This window comes from Spermophilus citellus (assembly GCF_964194105.1).
Source record: "Spermophilus citellus genome assembly, chromosome: 6".
NCBI classification, from domain to species: domain Eukaryota; kingdom Metazoa; phylum Chordata; class Mammalia; order Rodentia; family Sciuridae; genus Spermophilus; species Spermophilus citellus.
The window spans coordinates 32,696,611-32,717,166 of record NC_138187.1 but is presented as its reverse complement, the minus strand read 5'-3'; the positions used below and the strand labels follow the sequence as shown (position 1 = coordinate 32,717,166).

The window sequence follows — 20,556 nt, the reverse complement described above, 5'->3', positions numbered from 1 at the left end:
TGCTAGGCAAGTGCTCTACCACTGAGCTATTTCCCCTGACATTCATTTTTTTAATATTTATTTTTTCATTGTAGTTGGACACAATACCTTTATTTTATTTATTTATTTTTTTATATGGTGCTGAGGATCAAACCCAGGACCTCGCACGTGCTAGGCGAGTGTTCTTCCGCTGAGCCACAACCCCAACCCTATGACATTCATTTTTAAAATGAGAAATGATGGCCCATAGTCAGCATCTAGGAACCCCATCTGCTGCCAGTGACAACACTTATACTGCTTCTGCTCACAGTGCACTCCTTTCTCAGAACAGCTAATTCCTTATTTACATCATCTCTTGTGAATTACCAAAAGAATAAATCTGTGTGAGACATATGAGGGTTACAATGTCATTTTAGGGATGAGAAGATTCATAGATCTAAGGGATTTATCCAAACAGGTAGAAGTGCATTTGATACAAATTCTGTTTCAAAACCCAGAGAAAAATTGAAGGGAGACCCTCATTCATGCAGAGAGCCCAGGACCATTTCCTGCTAGGGATTCTGGCCAGTACTTCTGGGAGAGGGCCATTCTCTTTCCTGAACGCAGGAAGGGCTATGCAGACCCCTGTTTCATGGCAGTGACTCTGTTTCCTCCTCCAGAACCAAAGCCTCCTCGTGGTCAAGCGCAAGCTGGAGTCAGACGTCCAGCGCATCTCCAACGAGCATGAGGAGCTCATCAGCGAGTTCCGCTCTGCCGACGAGAGGGCCAAGAAAGCCATGACAGACGTAAGTGCTGGTGTTGCTAGCAGCTAGTGGTGCCCAGGGCCTGGCACCTGCTGAGGACTAGGCCACACTGCAATGGAAGGACCAGAGTAGATTTATTATTTATTCATGGAGTCTTGCAGTGGGGACAGGGCCCTGCTCTGGAGGAGCCCAGGGCTTTTCTAAAAAATCAAACACAGGAGAGTAGGGTGGAATTACAAACTACTCAAGATCTTGTGAAAGGTTACAGTGTGAGTCCAGAAGACTCCATCAAAGGAATCACTGAAGTAGGCTCATCTGGGCAGGCTTCTTGGCAAGTGGGCTGGAGGCAAACCAGACTCAAGGCAAAAGGTCTCAGAGGTGGATACTGGCAGTATGTACCACCAAGTATTTTTACCCCAACATCCCTTTGGGTACTCACACCAACCTTAAGTGATAGTTTCTGTTTATTTCCATGTTGAAGATGAAGGAATACAGATCTTTAGTGTCAGGTTCCTCCCACTTGATGGAAATTTCTAGAGTTCAAGAACATTGTTAGTCACTGTGTAGGTCTCCATGAAAACTGGTGGAATTAATGCAAGAACAAGGGGGCTGAGAGCAGATATGCAACTTGCTGAAGGCCACACAGGGACTGGACTCAGTCCTAGGTCTTCCAGCTCTAAATGCTATACCCCCTTCCAGGGTGACAGCAAAGGGTTTTGCTTGAATGCTCCCAGCTAGCAGGAGGGAGGAAGCCTGGCCATGCATGTATGAGCCTGACTCCCTCTTTTCACTCAGGGGCACATGGAAACATGGGGACACCTCTCCCCCAAACCCATCAACACATCAGCAAAGAGCCTGTTGTATACCACTTGGTTCCCAGAAACCAGCAGACAAGTTCCCTCATCTCTCAAAGGCACTTAAGACCCTGAGTGGCAGCTGGGCACAGTGGCACATGCCTATAATCCCAGCAACTCAAAAGGCAGAGGCAGGATGATTGCAAGTTGGAAGCCAGCCTCAGCCACTTAGATCCTGACTCAAAATTTTAAAAAACCAAGAGAGGACTGGGGATGCAGCTCAGTGGTAAAGCACCCCTGGGCTCCATCCCCAGTCACTGAGAGAGAAAGGAGAAAAAAAAAAAGCCTGGGTGGCCCCCAGCTCTTACTCATGCTCTTTTCCTTTCTGCCTGCAGGCTGCCCGCATGGCAGAAGAACTCCGGCAAGAGCAGGACCACTGCATGCACCTGGAGAAAATCAAGAAGAATTACGAGGTCACCATCAAAGACCTGCAGGCCAAGATGGAGGAGGCTGAGCAGCTGGCTCTGAAGGGAGGGAAACGTACCATCATGAAACTGGAAGCCAGGGTAAGGGCAATGCTGGGCCCTCTGTCCCTGCAGGTCAGCATGTCTATTGCCAAAAAACAAACAAACAAACAAACAAACCTGCGTGTTTGATGAGATGTTGGATTATACAAGTGCTAGGAACTAAAATTAAGCATAGACAACAGTTCTAATTTATTTATTCAAAGTTCTCCTATCCTCTGCCCCATCATGTTTCTTCCCAGAATGCACTTGGCCCTGGACCAGAGCAGTTCCTCCTATTCTTCCTCTGCATCTGTGTCCAACATTATTCCTCCCTCTAAGTACTCGCTTGGTTTTCTAAGGCCTTCATCTTTACCCTGTGAAACATCAGAACTGGAAAGGCCCAGAAGGTTTTGTTGACCTGAACAACTTCCTGACTCTTCCACTTCCCAGATGAGGAAACTTGAGACCCTGGGAGACAGTGACTGGTGACCCATAGCATGGCCCATGAAAGGCAAAGCCCACCTCGCTTTCCCATTCAGGCCTCATTCACTCACCTCTGGTCAAGAGGTGGACACTGTAGCCATGATAAGCCTATCTAATGTCTCTGAGCTCTGAAGTTCAAAAACCTGTGTTCCCTCAACCACACTGCTCTCTTCCTCCCTCAGATCAAGGAATTAGAGACGGAGCTGGACGGCGAGCAGAAACGACATGTGGAGACAGTCAAGACGCTGCGCAAGAATGAACGTCGCCTCAAAGAGCTGGTCTTCCAGACGGAGGAGGATCACAAGACCAACCAGCGCATGCAGGAGCTGGTGGAGAAGCTGCAGAACAAGCTGAAGGTCTACAAGCGGCAGATAGAGGAGGCGGTGAGTGCTCGGCAGGCTCCCCCACCCTTCCAGCCCTCACGCTTACTCCCCAGCCCAGGTCATCATCTGCCTCCATTAGAACCAACCATTGGGAAAGGATCAAGTATTCATTCAAAGATGACTTTCATAAGGCTTGTGTCCTTGGCACCTTGTCAGTATTGTGTGGGAAGGGGACCAGATACAGCACGCTGAAGATAAGAACACTTAAAAAGCAAAAAATAACCCCCACAAATACTTCCATTAACTGCAGGTGCCATCTGGAGAGGGTCTGGGCTGCCTCTGTCCTGCTTCCACTGACTCCGGTGGCTCTGGCAGGGCTTTTCTTTATCTCCTGGTCGGACCGTAGCAAGGACCTTCTCTCATTTGATCCTCCTGATGCTGAGACAGGAAAATTAAGATTCTTAGTCCATTTTATAGGCAAGGAAACAGATCTAGAGTAGAATACTGATTTTAATGTTAGTGAAAGTCAACTGGTTAGCAAATAGCAGTTTCAAGTCTCAGCCCTACACCTCACATCCCACACTTCCCCTTCCAGGACAGGGCGACTCTGATGTCATTTGCTTTAGGGTCTGGAGCCACCACACTAAGTCCATCAGCTAAATGTGCACCCAATGCTCTTTCCGAAAGGCTCAATAAAAGCCAGACTGACAGCAAATCAGGTTCTAACCCTGGAGAAGGGGATGGGGATGGGGACCCAAACCATGGTTGTAACCATGTAATTTCCAAAATTACTACAACTCTGTGAGAAGACCAGGAGAAAGGAGATGTGTGATTGGGTGGGAAAAGGGCTAACCTTCCATGGTGGGACACAGGTGATGCCTAAAACCACCAATTACAGAGCAGCCACAGAAGCACATTTCATTTAAAATATGGATGACAAAGCAAAAATAATCAACTAAAAGTGTTGCGAATGGTGTCCCTGGCAAGGTGAAGGATGGCCCCCACCTAGGTCTGCTGTAATGACTGGACCCCTGGACATGCCTGCAGAACTGATAAAAATGCACACTCAACCAGGACAGGCCAAGTTTACACACCGTGCTCTTGTCACAGGAGGAGCAGGCCAATCAGACCTTGGCGCGGTACAGAAAGACAGTGCACGAGCTGGATGACGCAGAGGAGCGGGCTGGCATGGCGGAGACTGCCCTCAACAAGCTGCGTACCAGACACCGCGTGGCCGGCAAGGGCATCACCTCCGTGGAGATCATCCAAGTGTCCAAGACAGGTTCCTCCAAAACCCTTTCTGAGGAGTGAGGTCCTCCAAATCCAAGACCACAGCCGGTAGGTGTGAACGCCATTCTCACTGCCGAGTTTCCAATCTCACCTCCGCAGCACCTGCTTTGCTCCTGGTAGTGACCAGAGTGCCACCTAGTGGTGCTACCTATGCTTTAAGGCTTGCAGTCTCTTGGGTCCTAATCTCCTATGCTTCCCCAAGCCTCAGTGGCAACACTCCTCTGGATTCTCACACCCTTCCAGTGGGTGCTGTCCACCTGCGTCACAGGTGCTGGTAGTGGAAGGTGCTGTCTGAGTAGAAGGCAGCTTCTGCATGTGAGCCACTGACCCTAGACCTGGAACACAGGTGCTCAGGACACATTTGCTTCTTTTTTTTAGGGGTGGGGAGTTTACTGGGGATTGAATTCAGGGGGACTCGACCACTGAGCCACTTTCCCAGCACTATTTTGCATTTTATTTAGAGACAGGGTCTCACTGAGTTGCTTAGCGCCTTGCCATTGCTGAGGCTGACTTTGAACTCGTGATCCTCCTGCCTCAGCCTCCCAAGCCACTAGGATTACAGGCATGCGTCACCATGTCCAGCCAACACACTTGATTTTTTTCTTTTTCTTTGACATGCTAAGGATAGAATCCAGGGTCTTGAACATGCTAGGCAAGCACTATACCCCTGAGCTACACTCCCAGCCCACAACATGCTTTTTTTTCACTGGAGAGCCACAGGGATATTGGTAAGCACAGGGACAATGAGCAAACTTCTTTCACATCCCCCACCATAGCATTCTTCATGGGGATTCCATCGAGACTGGCTGAATTTCAGTTTCTAACATTAAGAAAATAATCACCCTTGTTGCAGCTACCATTCCTTGAGCACTGAGTTCAGGTGGGATTTCAAGAGGACAACTTAAAATAGCCCTTTCCTACTCCCTTTAATTCAAAAACAATTGAGGAAAAAGATACAGGAAACAAAAATATAAAATTCAAATGCCCATTTTATGCTATAATTCTAGATGAGGCTGTGGCTCTGTTTTGTGTTCACACAGGCATCCTCGTACTTCACCTCAGAATTAAAGGTGCCTATAGAACAAGCACCTCAGGCCAAGGACAGGTGGATCCAAAGGCAGAGAGCAGATAGGGCTCTACCCTGTCTTTCTGCCTCCTCCTTCCAAACATAGGTTAAATCTCTCCTCTCTCCATGCAGAGATGCAAGGGAAAGATCAGGAGAGCAGTAAAGGACATTATTCTAGAGCAGTGTTTCCCCAAAACATGGTCCCCTGGACCAGCATCATCCAGGTCACCCAGAAAGTTGTTAGAGATATCTACTGGGCTTTGCTCCAGACCTACAGAACCAGCATCTCCGTGGCTGGGTCCAGCATCTGGAGTATAACAAGTCCTCCATGTGACTCAGATAAGTGAACAAGTCTAAGAACCACTGAGATAACTGAAATCTGCCCTTACAGAAACAGAGTCAGGGAACAGAGGTTTCTCCTACTTACACAAGAGCCAGGGACAAGGCAAATGCTATCTTATTTACCCTATGAGGTGGGTATAAATATCCCCACAACTCAGAGAAGTCTGACTTGCCCATGGTCATGCAAACCCCATGTTCTGAAAAGGCAAATTGTTTGTTTTTAATTTGAATTATTATGGAGATTGATAAAGTTGCCCTCTGCTTGGGATTAACCAGAATAGCTCAAAATCAAGGGCTTGGCTCAGGTTGGGTGGGGGCAGGGGAGACAGATGGTGTTTGGAGCATAAACATCAACCTGCATGGATTCTGGGGATTACTTCTGGTCTTCTGCTTACATCCAATAGGGCCTTTCACAGTCTCACCTCTGCCTACCCTGCTGGCTTCGGCTCCTACCACTCTCCAGCTCTCTCCCTCATCTGAGCCCCTCTGCTGTAGTCATGCTGTTCCCTCGTGAGAGTCCCACTTCTGCATTTTTGTGTGTGCTGGGTCTCCTGTCTGGAAGGCCCTTCTCTCCTTTTTTTGCCTGGTGAAGGATCAGTTTTATTTATTCTTGTGTTATATTTACTTGGCCTTATGTTCAAACATCTGGTTGAATCATACTTACAGTTCACAATCTCTCAGGATCAACCCTCTGGCTTTTAGCCAAAAAGTGATAACCCAGATGACATCTGAATTCAAGCTTAGCCTTATCTTACCACTTGGTAGAGAGGAAACAAAAATAAGGCACAGAATCTTTTTCTTAATTTTCTAATTCTGAAATAATAGCTCAGAAAGTTAAGGAAATCAGAGGCTATCTTTTGGATAAGTCCTATAATTAACATGTAACCAACTCCTTTTAGGGCATTAATCTGATAGGGATCCCTCCTGCTGAGCTCTCACTTGGGTGGGATTATTCAGGAGGCCACTCAGGTGGCATTTCAGCCTCTCACACCTAAGTCTTATCTTCCAAGATTAGATAACTTTTAAAGCAGATCACCCTGCCCTGTTTTGGGGTCTTTATTCCTGGGGTCTACTGGCCTTGGGGGTCCAATTGCTCTATCATAGCAAGGCTCTGCTTCCATGGCACCAGGCCAGTACTGCCACCAGTGTCCAGAGGTGATGAGGCTGGGCAACGGGGGTCTGCTCTTCATGTACTGATCCACCTCCCTCCTTAGCCATTTCCTCTTATTGGTTATAGGGCTGGATACATCATCTGTGCAATGGAATTCCTCAAGCAAACAAGCGAATAAGCCAGGACCCTGCCTTCATGTTCATGAGCTACAACAGAATTTAATTTCTTAAAATGGCATCATATCTTTCCCACACATATTGACCCAGCTCTGAATATGGGCTAGGCCTGTGCTCTGGGATTCAGAGGTGAATAAGAAAGAATGTCCTCCCCTGAGATACTCAGAATCAGGTGGAGCAGTAGATGTATGCATCAGTCATGAAAAGCATGCAAGCCAATGTTCTGTGATACACTGTTTGCATTTCATGGGAGGGGATCAAAAAACAGGAGTGACTGGCTCAACCCAGAATGGCAGGGTAGAGCATTTCCACAGAGACATGACCTGTTCTAGGTCACTCACTATTTGTTAATCCTCATGACAACAGAAGTGCAGAAACTGAGAGGAAGTTTTTAGAAATTTTTAGAGTGATTTACACGATGACATCCAAATACATGATTGATCTATTTTACAGAAAATCAGTCTCTAATATTAATTACAATTAAAAATTAAAATCAAATAAATATGATACTTTAAAAGAAATCTAAAAGAGACTGATCCTTCACCAGGCACAGAAGGAGAAAGGGAATTCCAAAGAGAAAGCCCAACATATGCAAATATACTGAGGGGTATCAGGCACAATGGCACACACCTGTAATCCCAGCTACTCCCCAGGATGCTGAGGCGGGAACATTACACATTTGAGGCCAGCGTGGGCAATTTAGTAAGACCCTGCCTCAAAATGAAAATAAAAAAGGGCTTGAAAAGTAGCATGGTGGTAGAGTGCCCCTGAGTTCAATCCCCAAGTACCACAAAACAAAAATGGTACAAAAGAGAGATTTTCACAAGGGCATAGCCTGACTGCAGCAGAGGGGCTCAGGAGGAGGCTGGAGAGCTGGAGAGTGGTAGGAGACAGCAAGGTAAGCAGGGGTGAGGCTGCGAAAGACCTGCTGGGTGCAAACATACCATAAACTTTGTATGAAAGTCTCACTGATTTTTAAAATCCAGTTGTGGGATGTGATGAGGAGCAGGTTTTCTCTTTGGGGGAGATACTCATGTCACAATGGCAAAGCAAACCTCTGGGCCCCTCATGAGAAACCACAGGCAGGCTCTTGGGAATAATCTGGCCCTCTCAATGGCCTGTGAGGTGTTCAGGCCTACTTAAATGTGCCAAGTCCAAAGAAAGTGTCTCTAAACCCGCATCTTGTGCAAAACAAGGTAGGTGTGACCCAGTGGTATTCATGACAAGGAAGCCTGGGCAGCAGCAGCCTAGGCGTCTCAGGGAGTTTGTAGCAAGAAGGAACAAAGATGTCAGAATCCTCAGCACTGACCTATATGGACCTTCTTTCTCTCTCTCTCTCCCCCCCCAAGGTGATACAGATTTCAACAGCAGCCCATTGAGAGGAAGAAAATGTAAAAATGGAAAACTGGGTCTATCCTGAGAATGGTTACTATGCAAAGGAAAGTACAAGCCAGAAAAAGTCAAGTGCTGAAGAATAAGAATAGCAATGGGGGAAAATTATTTTGGGGATGTAACATCCAGTCATTAGAGAAATTAAACTTAATGTAGCTTCTTTGGGGCTGCATCAAACATTTGGATTACAATAACAATGGGTCTGTTTTAGTTGAGATCTTACATGTTCATGTCAACGACGGAATATGTGACCTGGCTGTTCTCTAGAAAGAATTCCTCATGTTGATAATTGTAATGCCTGTCTCTGTCCCCATATAACCTAAATAAAAGAAACATGAATATGGGATTGAGTAGAGCTTGTTTTTAAATGAAGGAATTTTATTGTTTTAAGATTTCCAAATCCAAAGGCAATTTTTACAATTGCCACATACCTGATTTCTGTTGTGTACCTATATTCACAGGTTTGCTTCAATTGGATACCATAATCCCCACGCAGTCTTGATGAGGTTCTTTCCAAACTCCAAAAAAGTATACAGAGTACTGAAGACAAACTAGGCTTATTAAGACCAAAAACGTTGTAGAATCCCCCTGAGGGATATTAAGATTTATCCAGGCTAACATCCTGTGAAGCTGATGCATATTCTGCCTCAGTGTCTCCCAGAATGTTTGAACACAGGCGAGTCAGCTTCTGAAGGGCAGCTTTGTGTGTTTTGTTCATGGCTGTATCCTCAGCAACTACTGAGTGCCAGGCCTGAAGAGGTCACACTGTAAATATGTGTAGAGTGACTAGATGATAGAATGAGTTGACTTCCAAGGTAAATCCTCTCTGATGGTGCCAAAAAGTTAGTTTTCAAATCAAGCTGAGACCTGGCCCCTGATGGTCAATCTCCTGATGTCCCTGGTTTTGAAACCTAGGGTCCTGGGTTTCAAATGGAAGACAGTTCTCACAGTTCCTCCAAGTTTTCTCTTCTCAAGGCTGAATACTCCTGGATCCTTCAGCCTTCCCTGGTGTGGCAGGGTTTCTGTTATGACCTTCTAATACTCCTAATCTTCAGAGTGCAGCTGTAGGGCAACCACGAGGAAAGATTTCCTGCCACTTCACGGCCCTGGGAACCATGGCTCTCTGGAAATGGTGTGTCCTTCTTCTGACCTCTGACCTCCTTCTAACACACTGGCAGACAGAAATCATTGTTGAAGGGGCTGGGGTTACAGCTCAGTTGGTAGAGTGCTTGTTTAGCCTGTACAAGTCCTTGGGTTCGATCCCCAGCACTACTGAAAAAAAAAAAAGAGAGAAGAGAAGAGAAGAGAAAGAGAAATCATTGTTCAGAGCCAGACATGGAGGTGCATACCTATAATTCCAGTGACTCAGGAGGCTGAGGCAGGAGGATTGAAAATTCTAGGTTAGCCTCAGCAAGACTCTGTCTTAAAAACAAAAAAGGGCTGTGGATGTAGCTCAGTGATAGAGTGACCGTGGGTTCAATCCCCAATACAAAAAAAAGAAAAAAGAAACCATTGTTCATGGCGATGAAGAGAGGGGTACAATTCCTTGGTGAGTCTATCTCCATCATCCCCTAGGTCCACATCACCCTTGTGATGGTTCTAAACTTGGCACCATCTAGGTAGCTCCAGAGGGAATTTTGTTTCCTTTCCTACAACTGAATCAAATGTGAAAACATTGCCCTCTGGTGGCGGGGTCTCTAACTGCCATGTGTGAATTTCCTGGAGATACCAAATCACAGAATTTTGGAATTATTTTAAAATTTTAGGGCTGGATGGGATATTTAACAGTGTAGCTAGCCAACTCTCAGTCAAGTGGGAATTCTCCATATCATTCCTCAAAAACTAGTAATCCGGCTGGGGATGTGGCTCAAGTGGTAGCGCGCTCGCCTGGCATGTGCGGGGCGCTGGGTTCGATCCTCAGCACCACATAAAAATAAAATAAAGATGTTGTGTCCACTGAAAACTAAATAATAATAATAATAATAATAATAATAATAATAATATTGAAAAAAACTGGTAATCCATCTTTTACTTGAACACTGCCAAGGAAAAAAAGCAGTCTGTGCCAATTTTGAATGATGATCATGATCAGAAAGTCCCACTTGATACTGAACCAAAATATTCAGGGGATGAAGGGAGTACTAAATACTTTGCATTGTTTGTTCTAGTTTTCATCTCTATAGTTACCTAAGTCTAATTCATACACTCTGAAGTCGGACAGAGAGGTTCCACTTACCCAGGAATGTGATCTGAAGCAACTTATCCTATCTAACCTGTTTCCTCAACTATTAAATGAGGAATAGAAGCATCTGTGAAGTTTAAATGAGATGACTTGACAAAGACATTACGATTAGACACTTAGCAACTTTTTCAAGCATTCTGCAGGACTTCAACACTTGTCCTCCCATGGAGCCTTAATCAGGTCTGTCACTCTAGTAGATGACAGCTGCGAGCCTCCTGCTGGAGAAATGTGAGGGACATTCCATGAGGCCTTAGGTCCCATTGTGGGCTGGGGATGCAGCTCAGTGGTAGAGTGCTTGACTAATGTGCTCGAGGTTCCATCCCCAGCACAGAGACCCCATCATTGTCTCCTGGTGGATGGTTGGCCCAATTCTCCCCAAATTCAGGGCATTCCAAAGAAGCCCCTTGCTTTGCAGCAGCGATGGGTCCAGATGTAGACGGTATCAGTGACTTGACCAAGATCATAATGGTAGAGCTAGAAATTCCTTGTAGCATGAGGTCACATTTCTTAGTATCTGTAAGAAAACTGACTCTGTTCTTTTCTAAGGATGTTTATTTTCAGAATGGCTTGATACAAAGTATAATGTGTGGCCTTGAAAAATAATGACGTTAAGTGGTATTCACAATGATCAAAACCAGGGCACTGAAACCATGTTCTTTGAGAAAATGGACCAAAGATTACTTAAATGGTTTTGTTAAATGTCTTGAGTCAGGTTTCAAGGCTGCTATACATCACCAATTGCCTTTCTCCTCTTTTTTTGTGGGAGTGGGAGTGGGGAGTCTTTGTGGGGAAATCAAAAGGTTCTGAGTCTTTCTCAAGGAGCATAACCCATGGGTGTTTCCAGGAACCAAGAAATCATCACAAACACTCCCAACCCTCCCACCCTCAAGCTACCAGGAATCAAGGCTAGAGATTTATTATAAAAAGGTCAACCTTGAGTTAGAGTTGAATCAAAAGTTGGATGGGATGATGCTGGCTATTATAAGGAACTATTCTTCAAACTTCTTCCTGTTTCCTGAGTTAGGTTAATAAAAAAAATGAGTTCTATAGAACTATTGCAGCAATAGTTCTATAAAACTTTCCTATATAGAAGTTTTTAAAACCACTTCTAGCAGGTTGTGGTGGCGTACACCTGTAATCCCAGTGGCTCTGGAGGCTGAGGCAGGAGGATCGAGAGTTCAAAGCCAGCCTCAGCAAAAGCGAGGTGCTAAGCAACTCAGAGAGATCCTGTCTCTAGCAGTCAGAACTATCAGTGGTCTGAGACAAAGTGAAACATATCTGTGAAAGATATCAATCTATGGGTGGTGACGGAAGCCAAGCGCCTGTGAGGTTACTTAGAAGGTGTGTCTGGAGGGAAGCAGAATATTGGGCTCACTAGCATCTGTGGTCCAGGTCCACAAGCAGGAACCAAACAGGAGCCATTGTGCTCATAAGTAAAACAGGTATTTTGTTCAGTGTTTTATGGAAATAATTATTAGACTTACAGTTTCCCATTATTTTAAATTTGTCCCTAGAGACATTCTCACATTGATTAACTTCTCTCCAGGTATGTAATCACTAGAATTTTGCCAATATCTTCATTTGTGAATGTGATATGGTAAGATGCCCATACATAAAGCACATAAAACAGGTATCTATATGCCATGATTAGAACTAACTATAGTCATTCTAGATTAATCAATTTCTGAAAACAATTCTTAGATCAAAGGAGTCTATGCTGCATTATTTTAAGTAAGTAAGAAATAAGCATGTACTCCCAGCCTGTCCCAAATTCCAACCAATGTATCCAAATATCACTAAGACCTTCTTAAAAACCTTCAAACAGTTCTATATAATATAAACATTTAAATACTAATTACCCAATTACTTAATACTTAATGAAATCCCTGATTATGTTTGCAAGCAGTAATGATGATATACACTCTGGGTGAGAATTAAACATTCCTTCTAACTGGCAACAAATATGTATGGTAAACACAACATAGTTATGTGTCAAAGATATATAATTGCATGGTGGTGCACCTAGTTCCAGTTACTCAGGGTGCTGAGATGGAATAATCATTTGAGCCCAGGAATTCAAAGCCAGCAAGGACAACATAGTGAAACTCCATCTCAAAAAAAAAAAGAAAAAAAGATATATAATTAATGCAATAGAATTTAGCAAACTAAAACAGACAAACAGGGTAATATTAAAAAATGATTACTGATCAAATTGTTCGGCTACTGGAGGACTAGGGCAACAAACAACAATCCTTCCACTAGTCATAATTAGAAAAGAGGACAAAATATGCAAAAAATTTACTCAAAGATAAAAGAGACCTGAAAATGTAATAAGACCTACCAGGTCAATATCCAAAAGTAAAGAGAACATAAAAAAGTGAGCCCAGTATTTAGGACTGCTTACTCCACAGGTTACTCACTGATTCTACTGTGCCTTTTTAATTTTTCCCCTTGAAACAGGGTCTCACCTTGTAACCCAGGATGAACTCAAACTCCTCCTGCCTCAGCCTCCCACATAGCTGGGACTACAGGTAAATACCACCACACAAAGCTGATTCCATAATAGGGAGAAGAGAATAAGATTCTTGGGGCTGGGGTTGTGGCTCGGTGACAGACTGCTTGCCTAGCATGTGTGAGGCACTGGGTTCGATCCTCAGCACCACATAAAAATGAAATAAAGATATTGTATCCACCACCTACAACTAAAATATAAATATATAAAAAAAGAATAAGTGATTCTTTTAACAGACTTTCAGGACTATGAAGATGAAAGTTGAGAGGACCAGGGCCCTTCAAGGATGGGGAGTTAGCCTCAGCGACTAAACAAGGCCCCCAGCAACTTCGTCAGACCCTGTGTCAAAATAAAAAGGGCTGGGGATGCAGCTCAGTGGTAAAGTACCCACATTCAATCCCTACTACAAAAAATAAAATAAAATACTTATTGTATTAGGATTCTTCATAGAAATAGAACCTATCTCCAATAAACCATAAAGAAATAAATAAAAAGATAAGCAACTGGGTCACATGATTATGGAGACTGGCAAGTCTTCTGCAGTTGACATTCAAGTTTGAACGCTGGAAACTGCTGTAGAACCAGAAAGAGATGATGCTCCAGTTTGAAGGCTGACATGCAGAATTTACTCTTACTCAGAAGGTCAGTGATCTATTTTATTCAAGCCTTCAACTGATTGGACAAGACCCAATCTAATCAGGGAGGGCAATCTCCCAAATCTGCTTTATTTAGTATACCAGTTTAAATGTCAATCTCATCCAAACTCCCCCCCCTGCCCCCAGAAACACCCAGAATAATGTTTGACCAAAATACAGGTGCTCTGTAGTCAAGTTGACACACAAAATATCTGCTTGTGACGAAAGAAGAAATACAGTCATTATCTTACAATGGTTCAACTTATTTATCAACTTTATAATGATGCAAAACTGATAAGGCAAGCACCAACACAACCAGCCCATACTTCAAATTTTGAGTTTTGATCTTACCCAAGTAATATGTATTCCATCTTTTATTGTAATGTGGGCCAGCAGATGTGAGCTGCAGCTCCCAGCCAATCATGGGATCACAAGGGTAAGCAACCAATACTCTACAGTGTATTATGTTGCTAACCTAGGACCTAGGTTATAACCTAGAACCTAGGTGTATAAGTATTTTATACTTAGAATATATATATTCAATTTATGGTGGGATTATCTGGAAGTGATCTCCATTATAAATCAAGGATCATCTGTACTTGGCAGTTGGTAAGTACTTATTAAACACCTAATGACTTGGGCTAGAGATGTAGCTCAGTGGTAGAACCCTTGTCTAACATGCTTAAGGCACTGCTCAAGGTCCTGAGTTCAATCCCAATTACCCATTCCCACTCTCCACACCGCCCCCTAGCCAAAAACAGAGTCCTTGCATAAATATCTGATGACTTGAATTTTGACCAAATTCCAATCCAATCCAATTCCAAACCTCTCTGGCAAGCAACCAAAATCATCCCTCAGCAGTGTCCAACCCCTCTCTTCCTCTCACCCTCCACTTCTAAGTACTACAAGCTAGTCTAGATGTTGCATGACCCCAGAGGTCCATTTGTTGGTTCCCAGAGTGGTGCTCCTGGGAAATGATGGAAACTTTAAGATCCTGGAACTTAGTAAGAGGTTCTTAGTGCCACTGCCTTTGAAAGGAACCGTGGGATCCCGGCCTCTTCCTTCTACTTTCTCTTTTGCTCCCTGGCACTGAGGTAAACTGTTTGTTACCTCTCATGCTCTCTGACATTACCATCCAGCATACCCACCACAAACTAAAAGCAATGGGTCTGCCCAATCTTGAACTAGACCATCCAAAACAGGAAGTCCAAATAAACCTTTTCTTCTTTGCTAATTATCTCAGGTTTTGTCATAGTGCCAGCCTGAGTAATACAACCACCTTTCCTGATACTTTTTTATTTATTATTATTGTTGTTGTTAGTATGATTATTATTTTATGGTGCCAAGGATTAAACCCAGGGCCTTGAGCACTACACCCCCAGTCTTTCTGATACTAAATTTTTAAAAGTCAGACTTCTTATTTTAGATACTAAATCACTGTCATCACACACAAGTCTAACAAGGAAAACACGGTCACTCATCACTGGTCCTCCTTGGAACTCCAGTGGCTCTGACACAAGCCATGATGGAAAAGTCAGCCCTGCTCCTTCCTTTTCTCAAAATCTTCAAGACTCAAAATTCTCTGGTCTTGAGCTGGGATTGTGGCTCAGTGGCAGAGCACTTGCCTCGCAGGTATGAAGCACTGGGTTCAATCCTCAGCACCATATAAAAATAAATAAATAAAATAAAGATATTGTGTCCATCTACAACTAAAAACTTATTTTAAAAAAATTATCTGGTCTTGTTTCCTCAGTTTCAAAAATAAGGTGGTTAAAGATATCATTTAAGTTAAGAATTCTGATTTCTGGCTAGGGACAGTGGCATACACCTGTCATCTTTAGGCAGGAGGATCACAAGTTCTAGGCCTGCCTGGGCAATTTAGTGAGACCTTGTCTCAAAACAAAAACTAAAAACAGCTAGGGATGTAGCTCAGTGGTAGAGTACCCTGGGGTTCAATCCCCAGTTGGGGGTAGGGGAATTCTGCTTTGAAATTCATAAATGGTAAGCTTTTAGGCTAAAATGCAAAATATTCAAAAGATAGAACCAGCGATTGATAATGAAAGCCCATTATTTTTTCTGGAGTTAGATTCTTTCCTTTTTTGTCACTGATCAGAGTCTGGTACTAATTTGTCTGTCATTCTCATCTTCCCAGGTTATAAATTCCTTCAAAGCAGGAACTGTTCTTTGCAAAGAGGTGGAAGGCTCCAAATAATATGCAGGTGGTGTTTTGACTCTGGGTACCAACTCTACATACTGAGGGATTAAAGGAATCCTTGCTTTCTTTTTTATTTATTTATTTTTTTGTAGTTGTGGATGGACAGAATGGAAAGAATGCCTTTATTTTGTTAATTGTTACGTAGTGCTGAGGATGGAACCCAGTGCCTCAGGGATGCTAGGCAAGTGCTTTGCCACTGAGCTACAGCCCCAGACCTAGGAATCCTTGCTTTCCATGAATGCTGACTTTCCTTTTGCCAAGTTGTCTCTTGGGGCGGTTAATTTACAATGATCCTTCCAATCTGTCCTTGCTCCCCCATGATCAGACTTTTTTGACCATGCAACAAAGTAAAACCAGTGTCTTCCTGCTTTAGCGCTCCATGAACAGCTGAATTAATTAAATCCAAAGAACACAGCATGGATGTGAAATTGGGAGTCTGATAAATTCACTTTTGTGAACATCACCTTACCATCAAGCGTTGGGGGTCAAACATGTAAACCGAGAGAATGAAACGAGCACTAAGTTAGTGACCTGCATGGGATGGGGGTGCTGCTCCAGAATCTCTATGGGTTCAAGGACTGGTTGGAAGTGGGGTCCTGGGGTCCGCGACAGTTCTTAGAAGCTGCATCTGCACGGCAGGCACCCTGTCTCCACGTGCTTCGGGAGAGCAGCCAAGTTCCCCCCAACTCTTTTTCGCCGTGGCGCCATCTTGGGAGCAGGGCACAAGAGGTCCTGACTGAGGAAGGGTCGAGGAGGTTCCTCGGTGGAAGAGGTTCCCCACGGGCTCTGACCCAGACTTTCTAAAGGGACAAAAACAGTCATTCCTCAGGTCCACACAGCTCGAACGACCCCAAGCCTCGGTAATTCCTGTCCTGACAAAAGCGCCTGTGAAGCGGCCAAGGTGCCACACCTTGTTCCTCCATTATTCTGAGAAAACTTTCCGAGGTGAGGAGTGAGCCGCCCCACTCTGCTCAGCCCGCATCTTCCAGCTTTTTTACGGCTCCGAGGCCGCGGGGACAGCGAACCAGCTCCGACACCTAGCCGTGGCCCCCTCCCTGGCCCCGCCCCTCGGTGCACGCCGAGTCTGTGCGCGTGCGCAGAACGACCGCGCGGCCGCGCTGCGCAGGCGCAGTGATCATTTCCGGAATCTGTCAGCCGCTCCCTCTGGGCCTCGGTCCTCCGCCCTCGCCCGCCGGAGCCTGTTCGCGTCGACTGACCAGAGTCCGCGAATTCTCCGCTCCGAGCCCCTCCGGACCGCCCCGACCCCAGGTAAGGAGCAGCAGGGGCGAACGTCTGACCCTGTTGACCTCCATTATCCTGATCTCGCACCTGCTTGGGACCCGCGGCGGCGGGGAGCCGGGGGCTTAGGCCGCGGGGAGCCGAGGCTTGGGGGCGGCCGGGTCTCCCTGCCCGGGCCTCTGAGTGGGCACGGAACCCCTGTTCTCCCGGAGCACCTCTGAGCCCCTGGCGTCCCCCCGCACATACAGATCGATCGCTTCTCGCGATTTTCTAGCTCTGAGTCCCCAGGGCCCTGTTTGCACCTCTCCTGTGGGCATCTAGCAGAGTCTGTAAAATTGAGTTAAACGGGATGCTTTCCTCCTAAAGGGTCGTCAGTAGGCACCATTCACTTCTTTCTTTAGAATTTACAATAAGTCCCTGCCCGCAGAAGGCGCCCCTGGAATATTTGCCTCCTATCCAGGGCAGCCTTCAATCCTTTAGTTACTCCAGGACCTACCCCAACTCGAGGAGCGTCTTCCCTCAGAGTTCTTAAGATTTCCCTTGCAGGAATCTCCCTCAAGTCAAAATTGCACCTTTTTATGTGCTTCCATTATCTTGGTGGAACCCCTTATGTAGGGACGCCGCAGTTCCTGCCCAGACACCACCACTTTGTTGGGTGACCCTGGGAAGATTGCTTCTCTTTGCTCATCTGCAATGAGACGATTCTTAGTTTTTTTTTCTCTGAGAATCAAGAGAGTTTATTTGCGTAAATCGCTTAGAATAGTTTCTGGCTCGGAGTAGGTGTTCAATAAATATTAGCTGTTATTACTGTTTCTGGGCATTCTATGTCTTTCCTTCCTCTCCTACTCCCACACCCTACCCAGACTTGAGGAACAGAATGGTGTCTGATTTATTTATATTTCTGGCCCCATCCTGGTGCTTGCAACACCGTTGGGAACATAGTAGGCACGTAATACTTGTGCTTTAGAATCTTTAATTATAAAACCATCTGTTTTATAATACTGTGCCTTTGGTGTCTTCCATTTTAACTCATTTGTCTAAATTACTGAAATTATCTTAGTTCTACCCACTTTTACCAATTTAATCTACCTTTTTTGGCTTTGGTAGGCCTGGGTTTTCAGCTATCTTAACATGAAGGAGAGGTTATCATTCAGGAGGGTCTATTTACCCTATTAGAAAGTGGGTGTCATTGGCTGTTTCCTACCAGGTGGTATTTAGGGACCTTCTAGAATTCATCTGTCTCTCAAAATTAGAGGAGGAGGAATCATCTTGGAAAATTAAAATTGCTGCTTTGGAGGGAGAGTGGCAATAATTGTGATCTAGTTATCTAATTCTCTACTGACACAAGTCCTGCATGGTGAGACTGGAATTGGAAGGTGTGGTGACCTTGTAGGAGTACCTGGGTTGGGTAATGAGAGCAATTAGAAACTCATGAATCACAATCTTGAAAACTGACCCTAAACAAGGAACTGAAATTCTCACTGATGACTATTTTAAACCTTCACTTGAGCAAGGCAAGAATTTATAGCATGTTAACTTACCAAGCTCCAAGGGTACTTTTTAAGGATGGTTCAAAAGCCTCCAACCAAAGGAAGAAAGGGAACCAGCTTAGCAACAACTAAAATAGTTGTAGTATGGGCTGGACTCTGCACTGCATGCTTTTCCATGTTATCTCATTTCACCCTCCTGCCAATAGCCTTGGGATGTCAATAGTAGATCTGCTTTACAGATGAAATAAATTAGATTCAAAGAGTGTCTTATTAGTATTGTATCAGAGCAAAGATTCAAATCCAAGCCCCCTTGACTCCAGAGCCCATGGCTAACCATCTATCAGAATTATTCTGCTAAAAGTGATAGGTAAAGAAAAGAATTGGGGAGTCCCTGGGATCATAATATGCCATAAATCATTTTTATCTCCCTCAGTGCTGGACAATGAAAGTAGAAACCTGCTAAATTTAATGTCACCATCTGTACTGTTTTCTCCTCTCTGGTCCTATTACTACAAAGATTTTACATAAATATTAACCATAGTTTAGAAATAATTTTCACCCTATAACAGAAAATATGTTTTTTTTGGTACAAAATTCAGACTATTATGAATTTCTCCTGCATTTACTGAATTTGGTAAATACAGGCTATGTTTACTAGCTGCATTATAAATATTTAAAAAATTTTTTTGTAGTTGTACAGAATGCCTTTATTTACTTTAATTTTTTTAGTTTTAGTTGGACACAATACCTTTATTTTATTTATTTATTTTTATGTGGTGCTGAGGATCGAACCCAGCACCTTGTATGTGATAGGCGAGCGCTCTACCGCTGAGCCATAACTCCAGAGCCTGCGTTATAAATTTGACAAATGTAAATGTTGACTTGGCTTTCAGATGTAAAATAGCCACATGATTATAAAAGAAGTACAGGTCTGGGTATATGTTCAAATATAGAACTTGAGTGATATAACAAAATTAGAAATGCAATTTTAGAAGTAACTATGCCATTGTGTGTGTGTATGTATGTGTGTGTGTGTTTAGTTGAATATGGACACGATACCTTTTATTTATTTTTTATTTTTTATTTATTTATTTTTATGTGATGCTGAGGATGGAACCCAGTGCCTTACATGTGCTAGGCAAGCGCTCCACTAAGCCACAACCCCAGCCCTGCTTACCTATTTTATTTTATTTTGTTTTTATTTTTTGATACCAGGGATTGAACGCAGGGGCACTTAACTACTAAGACACATCCCCAGCCCTTTTTATTTTTTTATTTTGAGATAGTACCTCTTTTTAATCTTGCTTATAAAACTGACTTGAAGAATGAAAAAGCCTTTGTATCTGTACCTTTTCAGATTACATGAAATATGTGCTTTTATTACACATAGATATTCACATTAAATTATTAGTTTGCAGACCAATTTTATTTCAGTTAACAAAAATGTCAAATTTGGCTTTTAAATTAAATTGGCTTAATATATTTACTTTTGAGATGAGGTTTCCCCTTTGTTGTCCAGGCTAGTCTCTAACTCCAAGGCCCAAACAGTCCTGCCTCAGCCTCCAATGTAGCAGGGACTATAGGCACCTACTCCCCATCTTGCTCTAAACTACTTTTAATTAAAGAGATATTTGTGACATGTTGATGGGTTATTTTGAGTAGCTCTGAGTAAAATCTGTTGTGACAGAACAATTTAGGGTAAGCATCAGATATCAGGATAAAAGTATGCTGTGAGTCTCTGAAAGTTTTTATTTTATTTTATTTTTTGGTACCAGGGATTGAACCCAGGGGCACTTAACTACTAAGACACATTCCCAGACCTTTTTATTTTTTATTTTGAGATAGAGCTTCGATAAGTTGCTGAGGCTGGCTTTGAATTCACAATCCTTCTGCCTCAGCCTCCCAAGCCCTGGGATTAGAGGCATGTGCCACCATGCCCAGCTTGAAAGTTTTGATTTTTAAAAAGGCAAATCAAACAGTCTGTTGAATTCATTAAATTTTTTAAAATTTTCAATTAC

General features: G+C 43.8%; 2 protein-coding genes and 1 long non-coding RNA gene across 3 annotated transcripts in view; 2 read left to right on the top strand and 1 right to left on the bottom strand.

The window, feature by feature from the left end:
- MYH16 (myosin heavy chain 16) overlaps positions 1-8,456 on the top strand; it is a 62,661-nt gene extending 54,205 nt beyond the window's left edge. Inside the window, exons 40-44 of the mRNA XM_081298560.1 lie at positions 639-764; positions 1,912-2,082; positions 2,688-2,888; positions 3,939-4,166; positions 8,163-8,456. Coding sequence (XP_081154686.1) covers positions 639-764; positions 1,912-2,082; positions 2,688-2,888; positions 3,939-4,139 — 699 coding nt within the window. The 3' untranslated portion in view covers positions 4,140-4,166; positions 8,163-8,456. The remainder of the gene's footprint in view (positions 1-638; positions 765-1,911; positions 2,083-2,687; positions 2,889-3,938; positions 4,167-8,162) is intronic.
- Positions 147-2,814, bottom strand: LOC308651474. The gene is made up of 5 exons (XR_014022558.1): positions 2,577-2,814; positions 2,061-2,125; positions 1,885-1,962; positions 1,168-1,255; positions 147-831 (listed from the first exon to the last, which is right to left on the bottom strand). It is a non-coding gene; the product is annotated as an uncharacterized lncRNA (long non-coding RNA).
- Positions 8,457-16,928: 8,472 nt separating the features above from the next.
- Positions 16,929-20,556, top strand: part of ARPC1A (actin related protein 2/3 complex subunit 1A) — a 34,089-nt gene continuing 30,461 nt past the window's right edge. The window contains exon 1 of the mRNA XM_081297309.1: positions 16,929-17,078. The gene's annotated coding sequence lies outside the window, so the exon portion shown is untranslated. The remainder of the gene's footprint in view (positions 17,079-20,556) is intronic.